This window comes from Sorex fumeus, unplaced genomic scaffold, assembly GCF_029834395.1.
Source record: "Sorex fumeus unplaced genomic scaffold, SorFum_2.1 ptg000006l, whole genome shotgun sequence".
NCBI classification, from domain to species: Eukaryota; Metazoa; Chordata; class Mammalia; order Eulipotyphla; family Soricidae; genus Sorex; species Sorex fumeus.
Window position 1 is genome coordinate 65,885,439 of NW_026606063.1, and position 13,178 is coordinate 65,898,616.

Consider the following 13,178-nt stretch of genomic DNA (forward strand, 5'->3'; position numbering starts at 1 on the left):
AGCCCTTTGAGCCATCTCCTTGGTTCTTTAATAATTTTTAACTTATTAAATTGTCATTAATTTTGTAAAAAATAATTGTATATGTGTGTGCATATATTTGAGTTAGTATTTTCTTTTTTTTTTAATTTATTTATTTATTTATTGAATCACTGTGGGAAAGGTTACAAAGCTTTCAGGTTTAGGTCTCAGTCATGCAAATATCAAACACATTTCCCTTTACCAATACTTATTTTTTTACCATGAAGAACCCCAATAAAACCCCACCCCCCACCCCTCCCAGTCCCTGTGAGGCAGATGAATTCTAGTTAACACTCTATCTGCTTTGATTAGATTCATTGTTTCAGTAAAAGATTCACCACTATTATTTAGAGTTTACCCCCCCCCCAAATCAGACATGCTGAAAAAGCATTGTGAAGTGATTTGCTTTCTATAGCTGGGTTCAAGAATTAAATGTTGGTTTTGGATTTCTGCTATTTTACTTATTGACCCTGGAAGTATTTCTACTGAAAGTCAGATAGTTAAGAAATTGGTTTCTGTGCTCTGGAGTTGTGACCATGCTGGAGAGCCACTAGTGGGGGGGGCAACTGGTGGCCTCGGTAGGGCGTGAAGGGCGGACTGAAACGCCCCCCTTCCCATGAGGTTTTAGTCGTCCCCACACCCCCGGCTCATACCTGCTGTCCACAAGGCTCCCATGCAGCTGCCATCTTTCTTTTCAGAGAGGAGAGGGCGAATGGGGCAACACCCTTTCCCCTCCAGACAGATATGATGGCCTGGATTAACGCATAGTCCGTCCACTTTTCTGCTCCAAGCTGCCGGGTTCTGCATTAAGTCCTTGTGCTTCTGGGGCCGTGGCTGTGCTGGAGAGCTGCTCGCGGGGGGCAATTGGTGACCTCGGTAGGGAGTGAAGGATGGACCGGAACGCCCCCTTCCCATGAGGTTTTAGTCGCCCCCACACCCCCAGCTCATACCTGCTGTCCACAAGGCTCCCATGCGGCCGCCATCCTTCTTTCCAGAGAAGAGAGGGCGAATGGGGCAACACCCTTTCCCCTCTGGCAGACTTGATGGCCTGGATTAACGCATAGTCCATTCACTTTTCTGCTCCAAGCTGCAGGGTTCTGCATTAAGTCCTTGTGCTTCTGGGGCTGTGGCCGTGCTGGAGAGCCACTCGTGGGGGGCAACTGGTGACCTCGGTAGGGTGTGAAGGACGGACCGGAGCGCCCCCCTTCCCATGAGGTTTTAGTTGTCCCCACACCCCCGGCTCATGCCTGCTGTCCACAAGGCTCCCATGTGGCCGCCATCTTTCTTTCCAGAGAGGACAGGGTGACTGGGGCAACACCCTTTCCCCTCCGGACAGACATGATGGCCTGGATTAACGCATAGTCCATTCACTTTTCTGCTCCAAGCTGCTGGGTTCTGCATTAAGTCCTTGTGCTTCTGGGGCTGTGGCTGTGCTGGAGAGCCGCTCGCGGGGGGCAACTGGTGACCTCGGTAGGGCATGAAGGACGGACCGGAACGCCCCGCTTCCCATGAGGTTTTAGTTGCCCCCAAACCCCTGGCTCATACCTGCTGTCCACAAGGCTCCCATGCGGCCGCCATCCTTCTTTCAGAGAAGAGAGGGCGAATGGGGCAACCCCCTTTCCCCTCCGGGCAGACATGATGGCCTGGATTAACGCATAGTCCGTTCACTTTTCTGCTCCAAGCTGCTGGGTTATGCATTAAGTCCTTGTGTTTCTGGGGCTGTGGCCGTGCTCCAAACTTAACTCTGATTTTCAGGGAGAAACGTTGGGTGGTTTACTTCCCATGGATCACTTTGTATATAGAGAGATGTCGCGCCGCGCAGTTTGGAGGAAAAGTCCTAGTTCCCGCATACTCGAGCTGTGCTTGTAGAGGCTTCTGGTCACCGGGGTTCCATCTGGGGGAGGCGGGATGCGGTACCTACCCCATCTGGGACTTCCCGATGATCTCGGCTCTTTTTGGAACCTGAATTTTTTTTTCTTCAGGAGCTGTGGATCCTCGCCCTCCATGTGGCCCTTCTCTTTGGCTGTATGCTGTAAAGATGGCGCTGGGGGGCGGGCTGTGGGCATGACTTCCGGAATCAGAGGTTACCTGGGAGTTGTAGTTCTGGCAGATTTGAGGAAAAGTCCTAGTTCCCGCATACTCGAACTGTGCTTGTAGAGGCTTCTGGTCACCGGGGTTCCATCTGGGGGAGGCGGGATGCGGTACCTACCCCATCTGGGACTTCCCGATGATCTCGGCTCTTTTTGGAACCTGTTTTTTTTTTTCCTTCGGGAGCTGTGGATCCCCGCCCTCCATGTGGCCCTTCTCTTTGGCTGTATGCTGTAAAGATGGCCCAAAGTTTCCTTATTGACATGACAATACACCCCCTTTAGAAAGCAACCTTTTAGAAACACTAAGAGATCTGTGATTTACAAACAGTGGATAAAGACCAAATATAGTGTTGTTTTTGTACCCATAGGATTAAGACCACAGTTACTACTCCTTAAGAAACTACTGTCTTATGCATCTATCTGATCTCCAGTGAAATAAAGCAGCTTATTGATGAGCCAAATAAGCCCATTAGGCTTTTCTGTGAATTTTTTGTTTTTAGAATTTCTCTTTCACTTTTTCACTTTTGAATTATATAATTTTCACTTAGGGGATATGAGAGAGAAAAGCAAATGGGAGAAAAATCACATAAGGTAGAGGAATAGAAATCATGCAGCTTGAGCTTTGAGGTGGAAGAATCCAAAATGGTGGTGGGGGTTCTCCCAGACTTTTGAAAGAAAAGGGAAACAAACTCCAAATCTGATTGACTTCTGAGAATTACCTGCTAAATATGAAAATTTTGCATTGTCTTAGATTTTGGTTTCTATATCCAGTTGTGTGTATCCCTACTCCCATATCAACAAACAAATCCAGAACAGGAAGATGTCTAGAAACTCACTTTATTCTCACCCTCCATCAGAGAGAGCTTCAAAACCCTCAAGGTAAGACATTTAAGACCACCCTCCACTTCAGACCCTGTCCACCAGTACTCACCACTGTCTTTGCATTTGACTAGTCAGCTACAGAGGGGCCCAGCACCCCCTCTTTAGACTCTAGACCATTGTCCAGCCTTGTGATCACCTGGCACTCAAAGTTCTCAGAACTCCTCCTCAGGTTTGCTGACTTCACTAGAGTGGCACCAAGAACTCAGGAAGTTTGTATTCACTGAACCACTGACTTCACACAGAGGACACCAAAATGCAAGAATCAGTAGCCAGTTACCTCAAGAGAGGCATGGGGTTAAGACATGTGGGGAAGACTAACAGCTTCCATGTCCTCCCAGACAAAACTCCTTTAACAATTCACATGCTCACAAGCCAGAACTTACCTATACTATGTCCTTTGTGCTATAGGAAGATCTTAGTATACAGTCGTTGCTGATAAACAATAAACCTCAATGTCCAGTCCCTGACCTCCAGAGGTGAGGGGTGGGTTAAGAGGGCCCAGTGTTTTCTCAAACTAGCCACACCCCTAGGTGCTCTGCCCAAAGTTTCCTTATTGACATGACAATACACCCCCTTTAGAAAGCAACCTTTTAGAAACACTAAGAGATCTGTGAGTTATAAACAGTGGATAAAGACCAAATATAGATGGGCAATCTATGTTGTTCATCTGAATGATCAAGTATAATTTATCTTCTAGAAATCACAAGGTTGTATTTATTTACCCTTCGTCACTTCATAAAGAGGATTTATAACACTACACTTCTAGAAAGCACTGTATGACACCAAACTGAGAAAGATGAGTCAGAGAATGTATTCAGGCTCCAGGTACCATGTGGAATAGGATTAATACAGCTCATCGAAGTGGTCTTCTTCCATACTGTTGACCAACAGTAACATGCTCATGAAGAGCACACCTAAGACCAGAGAATGGGCATGGAGGCAGACTGCAGAATCCTCTTCACCATGCTCCAAGAATGAGTTACAGTGCTGAGGAGACTTGTTTCCCTCGTGTTCCAAGGATGAACTAACTAAGGTGCAGTTGTTTTCTTCCACCAGCATGCCTGGGAGCTGAAGTAAGGCCCAGGCTACTGTATGCATGTGACTTATGAGATGTGTACATGGTGTTGCCAACGTACCAAGACTCAGACATGTCTGCCCAGGGGAGAGTCTCTGACTTTATGTTCATCAGAAAAAAAAATATATATATACATATATTTCTTTAAAAATAAATTACATATTTATTTTTACATTCATAAGGGGAAATAAGTATAAAATATATATTATATTATATATAATTATGTGTATGTATAAGTAAGTAAGGCTTTACTTATGTGTATGTATATGTTTTATATATACATATATATGTACATATGTATATATATATATATAAAATCCCAATTTTTTTCACTCAGGGAAAGACAATTTCAGTTGTAAAGGGAAAAAATGCCTGGCCACCCTGATATGTTAATATTCCTATTTATAGTTTTTATGATTTGCCACTAAAATTAGAGTCCCTTTCTTGTACACTAAGAAGAATCTTTGTACATAGCAATCCTTGCCTTAAAGTGAGTTCATCCAGACATTAGGAATAAGTAAATAAAACAGTGTTTTCTGTATCACTCATAGGTTTTATAATGCTGCTCCTGCCAAATCTTACTCTGCTTGCAACTTTCCCATCAGCTCTACTTCTATAAGGCTAGAAGAAGATAAACATTTTCTGTCCAATTCCTTGATATACAAGAATTATGGACTCTATAGGAGTTCAACTTAAAACCAATTAAAGCAAGGAGGCACTGAGAAGGTGTGCAAAGACTCATGGCAACAGGTTAGCTTTTGTAAGGTTCTATCAGAACGTTGTGTGAAAGGGAACTTCTGCAAGAGACATAGGTAGGGGAAGTGGGTAATGGGCACTGACAGAACATGCCCTCAGTCCTTGCTATGGGCATGCTGAAGGCGTGAAGGGAGAGGAACAGCCCAACCTTTGCTCCTAGGAACAGCTGTGGCATGAGCACATCTCAATCAAGCAACAGGATGGCTGAAAATGGTGACTCACTGTGAACTTACGCTGCAATGGCCCTTTGGTATGTGCTTCTGCCCTGTCCTAAGGACATCTGCCCTGATAGAGAGAAAAAGAGTTTCCAATCGTGCAGGTGGCATTGGTAAAACAGTCATCTGTTGCAAACAGCAGTGCTGGGACCTCATGCTATGAAAAGCTTGACTGGGTGGGGGATGATGAAGCAAACCCAGGAAAAAAAAAGAGATTTAGGGATTCTGGGAGAATGGCATGAGAGCTCTTTCTTTTGAAAACAGAATATCTGACAGAATTGGGTATTATAAGTTCAATCAAGTCAGTAAATAGATCTCCGCATGGCTCGGTAACCAATGTGGCACAAACTCTGACTGGAGGACAAACCCAGTATTTGCTCCATTTCTTCCTCATCTTTGCATGTTATGATGCAATGCAAGAGCCCATGTTCATATTTGAAAGGATGTATTGCCTAGGGTAACTTATCTGAAGATGCTAATCATGGGTAATGGGAAGATTTTGCTTCTGTTAATAAGTATATGGGCTGAGAATGACACATTGACTTTATAATCTGTTTTAAAAGTCTTTCTTTTGTGGTGAAAATAACTTCTAGAATGCAGACTTTAGTTCTTACTGATGCAGCACTTTTCCTATTCTGATAAACCAATACCATTAATAGTGATATTTTATCCCATACAACAGAAAAAAAAAACCGTCAGAAACAAAAAAAGTGCAACATGATGGGCACCGAATACCTACCACATAATTATTACCATTGTAAAACATGCTACACTAATTAATTTTAATTAATGAACAAATTAAATTTGAAGGAATTGTTGTCAATAGTTCACTGCCTCTTCAAACAGACTCCCGGAACACCATCCGAACCCTTGAATTCCCAGAGTGTTTTTGAGTGAAGCCCTGAGCAAAGAGAACTCAGAACCATATTCATAAACAGCAAAAGATTCAATGAGAGAAGAAAATTCACTGGTCACAGGCCTATGAATATATAAAAAACTTTTTCTACAGGAGTTCTTACTTACATATCACTATTGAACTATACTACTCTATACACAATTACATTATTATAAGTGGAAACATTAACAGTGGATTTTTAAAAGCATCACACACACACACTTCTCTAATATAACAAAGCCTTCATGATCACAGTATTTCTGGGTTTAAAACAAACATTCTGCTCATAATGTCTTCATACTAAGCACTGCTATACATAGTCCTTTTACTAACAAAAAATGTTAGATTCAAAGAGCAATGAATGGGAAAAAACACATATTTTTGTGGAGAACTGTTATTTCTGGAAGGACATAACTGTGTGTGTATCTTAACTAGATCGAGACTGGACTGAAGCAGGGATATAGACTATTTTTTGGAGAGAAAATATAGTTGTCAAATAAACTGTCAAATTTTTGGCCATATACAAGTTTTTGTCCTATGTAATCAAGAATTAAAGAACAGATAATAATAAATAATAAATTATGAGAAGAGTGGAAGAAGATAAATACAAAGAGCCATGCATTATGTGGTTCCACTGATATTAATTATGCAGAATAAGCAAATACATAGATAATAGATTAGGCTTGGAGAATAAAGAATGAGTTTTTCTGTGAGTTATAAAAATATTCTGGAGTCAGTGTTGGTAGTAGTACAAATATGTATATGTACTATATAATGTAAATTATACCACATGTAAATTATTCCACAGACCTTTATCTAGATCCTTGATAAAGTTCTTTGAAAAATAAATTAATTAATTAAAGAGTTGAAATAAGACAAAATAAAAATAAAACAGATACACAATTCTCATTTTCAGAATGCTTTCTTGTTAGGTCTTTGAGCAGAAGCTGATCTAACTAAAATTTTATTTCATCCACAGATAATGCACAATACATTTTCTGAAATGAACTTAGTCCAGGGATATGACTTAGAGTCAGAGTGAATGCCTAACATCTTCTTAAAAATAGCAAATAATAGAAAAATAACAAAAAATAGAAAGTTCAAAACCATGTAGTGAAAGCAGTTGTTCTGCTATTTGACTACTGACTAAGTGATGAAGAAAATACCATGAGCCATTGGCCATAGTCATGGATACAATAAAAAAATCCATTGTTTCTTTACTTGTCATCTCAGGGAGAAACTCTTTGTTTTCTTATCAGACATTTTAATACACCTTGATCACTTATGATGTGGTGCTGATCGTACTGAAGTTTATCTAATTTTCCTTGCACTTAGAATTCCAAGTTAATATTCTGCCTTCTATTTGTTTTTTTATAGGGAGGTTGTTTTGGGGGCCATATCTGATAGTGCTTAGGGCTTACCCTTGGCTCTGCACTCAAGGATCACTCCTGGCAGGGGAACAAATAGGGTGTTGGGGATTAAATCTCAGCAGGCCATGTGCAAGGCAAATGCCCTGCTCATGGTATTATTGCTCCAGCCCTCAATACTTCATATTTATAGGACTAGAGCGATAGCACAGTTGGTAGGGTGTTTGCCTTGCACGCAGCCAACATGGTCGACCCGAGTATTTATATGGAAGAGGCTTAAAATTTATCAGATTCAGGGATGGAACAATAGTACAGTGGGTAAAGTATTTTACTTGCACATGCTGACCTGGGTTCAGTCCTCAACACCACAACCAGGAATAATCCCTAGAGCACTGCCTGGTACAGCCCCCCAAAACAAAAACAACATATTTACCAGATTGACCTGGTCAATTATTCTTCTACATGTACCAAGTTCATTGTATTAAGAATCAGAAAGAGTGGTTTCAAAGTTAATTAAAAAAAAAAATGCTCAGGTCTTACAAACAAGAAAATGTGCTTGGGTCGGTCACAATTAAGAAAACTGAACATGCCCTTATAGAGAAGAGGGCATTATTTCAATGATAAATACATCAGAAGTACTGGTAATATGCAGGGCTATCTTTTTAAGAGTACAAACTTATATTTTCTTTTTATTTTGTGGAGTTTTGGGTTACACCCGGTGGTGCTTAGGGATTACTCCTGTCTGTATTCTCAGGGATCAGTTCTGGTGGAACTCAGGGGATCATATGGGATCATATGAGATGTCAGGAATCAAATTCAGTATAGCACAAAGTTGTGCTATATGCTAAGAATATGCTAAGAAAACATTAAAGGCCCTGGAAACCAGCTTTCCTTCCTGGTGTTCTCCTTAATCCAGTGAACAACGATAGTGTGCAAAGAACAGATTATCTTTCTGACATCAGCACATGGAAAAGAAAAGGTCACTGAAAACTTAGCTGACTTATAAAGACATTCAAGAAATAGTGTGTGTGAACATAATTGTATAACCAGAACTAGATGCCTGAGATCTAGAATTAGAAATCAAATGTATAAAGATATAGAGGAAAACTATGTTGGGAAGTGATACCTTTGTATCCTACTTACCTGCAGCAATATAGGATCCTCCCCCAGCTTTGTATAGAAAATGGCTGGCAAATGGCGCTGCACAAATGATGAAGAAGCTCGCAATCAGCACGGCAACCACACCCAGAAGCATGAAGGCTGCCCAGAAACCCCTGTAGACTGTTGGAGCAAGGAAGAAAAAGAAAACAAAATCCCAGTTAGAATATGCGCAGAGCAGACCATCACACAGTTCTGAATTGGCTGAGCTCAAAGCCCGAGTATGAAGGGGGACCCACAAACATGTGCTTCATATTGGAGGCATGCACATGCCTAAACTCTGGGAATTTCTTTATTAGGACTGGATTTCTCACAGTTGAAGTGGGGACATCTAAAGGTTTAGAAAAAGTTTTCTTCACCCCATTGGGCCATGTTAGGTATTTTAGAGCAAATGAATAAAAACACGAAAAACGTACTAAAACAAATATATATAAACACTGCACCTGACCATCTGCTACAATAAGTTTGGCACCATAGAGATTCTTAGAAGTTGATAACAATCACCTACATCCCCTAACACTCACTCCCAAATACACTTCTCTTTAGATTTTTCACTCTTTGGGGTGGGAGGAAGGGGAATATTAAGATAATAGAATTCCAAATGCAGAAAAATAGTTTGTGCAGATTAAGATTTAAAATTTGAAATGAGTTATATTTAAAGCATATGACTTTTTATTAATACTAGTTCTTAGAAATATTAAAAATGAAAATTCATAGTAACCTTTAAGTGAAGGACCAGCAATATCAAATTAATGGATGCTGCTGGTGATAAATGGATTGTGCACTGGATGATATCAGCTAATCAAATAAAGATGAATTCTAATGATCATTTCTGAGCTGGATAATTACCAATCTATTAAACAAATTCATCCTTTCCTGTAGGATAACATTGATTTGTCCTTTCTCCCTTGTCGCAGAAAGCTTAAGTTTATCGCATTAGGTTTATAGCACCCATCACAGTGCTCCTCAAGCACTCCCATTCCTCTGTGTTTATCTTTAACGTCTCCTCTGTGCTCTGCTTCCCTAACTGTTAATCACTTATGTCCCCAAATCAGACCCTGTGACTTGTAAAGTCAAACTCTTCAGAGATCTCTGGATTTTGTATCTGTAAGTGAAATATTGCTTCTCTCTTTCCCTTATGTTCTCTGCATAGTTTACTTTAGATCAATGTCCTTTTTGTGTAGATACAGGAAGACAGTTAATGCTATGCTTTCGTAACTTGGAGTGAATTGACTTCAAATAACATTTACTCCTGGGCATCTTTCATATTTATTCGACTCAGTCTCAGTCACCCTTAGTTTCTAGCACCCCAAGAGCAGGGTCCTGATAAAGTGAGTGGATGGACCCAGGCCAAGCTGCAAACTACCGTGGCATCAAAATGGTACAGGCCAAGTGCCATAAAACTTACAAGTTAAGAGCACAGTCATGGACAAATTCTGTCACCAGCCAAAGAGAAGTGACTGGGCAAAGATTAATCTGGCCTAAGGACTGTAGTCTGGGATCTATAGCAATATGTTCCCCTAGGAGAGCCATCCTATAAGCTTAATATATTTCTTACAGTGTCCATACAAAATGACTAGAAAGATTTCCTTTTTCCTTTTTTTTTTTTTTTTTTTGCATCACACCCAGCAATGCGCGGGGGTTACTTCTGGCTCATGCACTCAAGAATTACTCCTGGTGGTGCTAGAGGGACTATATGAGATGCTGAGAATCAAATTTGGGTCGGGTCGGCTGCATACAAGGCAAGGCAAGCACCCTACCCACTGTGCTATCGCTCCAGCCCCAAAGATTCACTGTCACTGTCCTCCCATTGTTCATCGATTTGCTTGAGCAGGCCCAGTAACGTCTCTATTGTGAGACTTTTGTTACCATGTTTGGCATATTGAGTATGTCATGGGTAGCTTGCCCAGGCTTGCTGTGCGGGTGAGATACTCTCAGTAGCTTGCTGGGCTCTCCGAGAGGGGCAGAGAAATTGAACCCGGCTCAGCCGGCCGGCTGCATGCAAGGCAAATGCCCTACCACTGTGCTATCACTCCATCCCCAAAGATTATTAAGAACTAAATCTAAAATGACCTTTAAATATATATGGACTAAGAAAAGGAGAAACACATCCTTGAACAGATCTCCTAGTAGGAGATCTTTGTCTTAGAAGAGCTTCTGAAAGGAAAGACTTTGCATTTGTTAATTGTGCTATCTCATCTAAGTATAGTTGCTCCCCTCACTCTGGGAGGTTGGGCTCTTGACTGGGCATGAGAGAGTCTTGACTGGGCAAGACTGAGAGACTGGGCATGGAGAGAATAGCATGAGGGACCGGAGGACATGGGAATGAGGGATAGTGTGAGACTGGAATGGGATGCTCAGTGAGATTTGAATAGGCACGTGGGAAGAATGGAATAAATGGCCAGACGGAAATTGGAATAAACAGCAACTGATCACCAACGAGCCTGGCAGCCCTGTTGCACCTGTTGGTGGCAGCTGCAGGCCAGGGTGGGGAAGGGGTTCATGGCCACTAAACACACATGGCAAGAGAGAGAGAGAGAGAGAGAGAGAGAGAGAGAGAGAGAGAGAGAGAGAGCACTTTCATTATTATAGAATACACAGTTTTCCAAAGGCTAAAACACTAAAATAATCTCCTATTGGAGTAAATGAAAGCAAATTTCAGTGAAAGAAATTATTCGGGCTATAATTTTTAATAAAAATATGGAAACTTTAGTTGTAGTAAAGTAGTACTGACTAATTCAAAGTATAGCAAATCAGTGCAGTTTATGCTCCAAATATTTGCTGTCCTTTCTTCCCCAGAATTTACTAGATACTGGCAAATCTCATATTTTTCTCTATTCAATCTTTTGATTTCACTGCTTCACCCACTGCAGGTTCTGTGGGAAGAGTTCAGGGTATAAGTATGTTTCAAAGGAGACATCTAGGGAAACAGGAGCTCACTCAAGTGCAACCCTGACCACAAATACAATTGGACAAATAGAGCAGACAGCTCTCTGAGGACTCTCAACAGTAAATAAAGGCAAGTGCATTGAGCAGGAAATTCAAATCTTAAACAAAGGTCAACTTGGCTACAGATAAATTTTTTATTTTGTTGTTTCTGTTTGTCTCCCTGGAATTGAGCTGAAGGCAAGCCAAATTGGAAATGCTATGAGCGGTGCAAACAGAAATGAAGAAGAGAATCGTTAAACCATAACTTCAGCAGAAAAGCAGAACGGGCCCCTCTAAGTGGAGTGCAAAGGTGATTTCCCATACTTATTTTCCTCTTGTATCCAACCATTGCCACCTGTTGGCCATTTTAAGCATGTATTTTGCACTGCTATCCCCGTGGAGACTTAGATCTTTAAGATAAAAAAAAAAAAAACAATACAATCGCTAGGAAAAAGCATTGAAGCATGGAATGTCCATTGTTTCAAGAACAAGAAAATTATTGTTAGATGTTTTATCTTGTCAAAGCTCTTTGCAACTTTGTCTCTAGCCTCACCTCCCTCCACTCCAAAAAAAAAAATATATAAGAAATCTCTGAGATTAGGAAAAGCTAAAACAAACTGGCCTGAAGCTTGTACTTAAAACTTAAGAGCACAGTGGGGCTGATAAGGACCCCAGATCCCTAGCGAGACAGTACCAACCAGTGGAGACTATGCAATAGAACCATTTCAGCCTCTCCTCTCCTTCATCTTCATGACCGATCATACTAAACTATACAACCCCTGAAAACATTCCTCTGTTATTTTCTATACATGCTTGATCTTCATATGTTCATTTTTGCATGCTTGCTGGTCTCCATAGAAATATGTACTATTTTCCTGGAAAACCACAAAATGTATATAAACTATTACATATCACTCTGCTGGGCATAAATCCAGATCCCCAAGTCCCCCACTTAGTTTTTCTCTAGCAAAAACTTCTGGTGGACATCCTTACCAGCTTAAGTTGTATCACTGCCAATAGAAAGCCTTCTATTCTATTTAGTTGTTCCTGTGCTTTGTCCTGCACACCACTCTTTTATTTTTTTTTCTGCACTGAAACAATTTCATGGAACAGTGAGTGATACAGCACAAGAAGCGAAATCTCAGAATCTTTCTGACTAGAGAAATTGGGAAAGGGGCCCTAAAGATCCTAGAACCTGGGGAAATCCCACTGATGATAGCTGGAGGATAAAGTCTCTGTAATGTCTACACTGACCAATCCCTAAGTGAGCCATGCAACCCCCTGGGGGTGCTGGGATTATCTAGTGGGTTAGTAGAACCTTCTGGTACAATTTGAGGTGCTTTCTGCATTTTTCCTTTAAAGGGCAGACTTCCTGGGAAGACAAAGTGATTTTTTTTCTCTGAAAAAGACCAGAGAATTCAAGAACTTCTGGTCAACATAGTAATTAGTCTACCCTAATGCCATCTAGGTTGCAAATGTACAAAAATGCTCAGAGACATAAAAAAGCTTTGATTATGAAACAACAAACTACCAAAGTCCTAAGAGGTGCATTCGCCAGGAATACTTCAATCTACTTATGTTAGTTCACATTGGGCTGTCCTTGCTCTCCCCACAGGGAGCTTAGATTTATTGAGTTACTCCCACTACAGTGCCCCTGAGGCACACTCAATTTCATCAGGCACTAATGATTCTATATTGCTTTTCTCTTTCCTTTATGTCATTTGCATGGTTTATTTAGTAATGTGCTTTGTGTATAGACACAGCAAGACAGTTGATGCTATGCTTTTGTAACAT

At 41.0% G+C, this 13,178-nt stretch overlaps 1 protein-coding gene across 1 annotated transcript in view; it reads right to left on the bottom strand.

Moving 5' to 3' along the window:
• TMEM182 (transmembrane protein 182) overlaps window positions 1-13,178 on the bottom strand; it is a 78,098-nt gene that overhangs the window by 26,122 nt on the left and 38,798 nt on the right. The window contains exon 4 of the mRNA XM_056125109.1: window positions 8,442-8,579. Coding sequence (XP_055981084.1) covers window positions 8,442-8,579 — 138 coding nt within the window. The remainder of the gene's footprint in view (window positions 1-8,441; window positions 8,580-13,178) is intronic.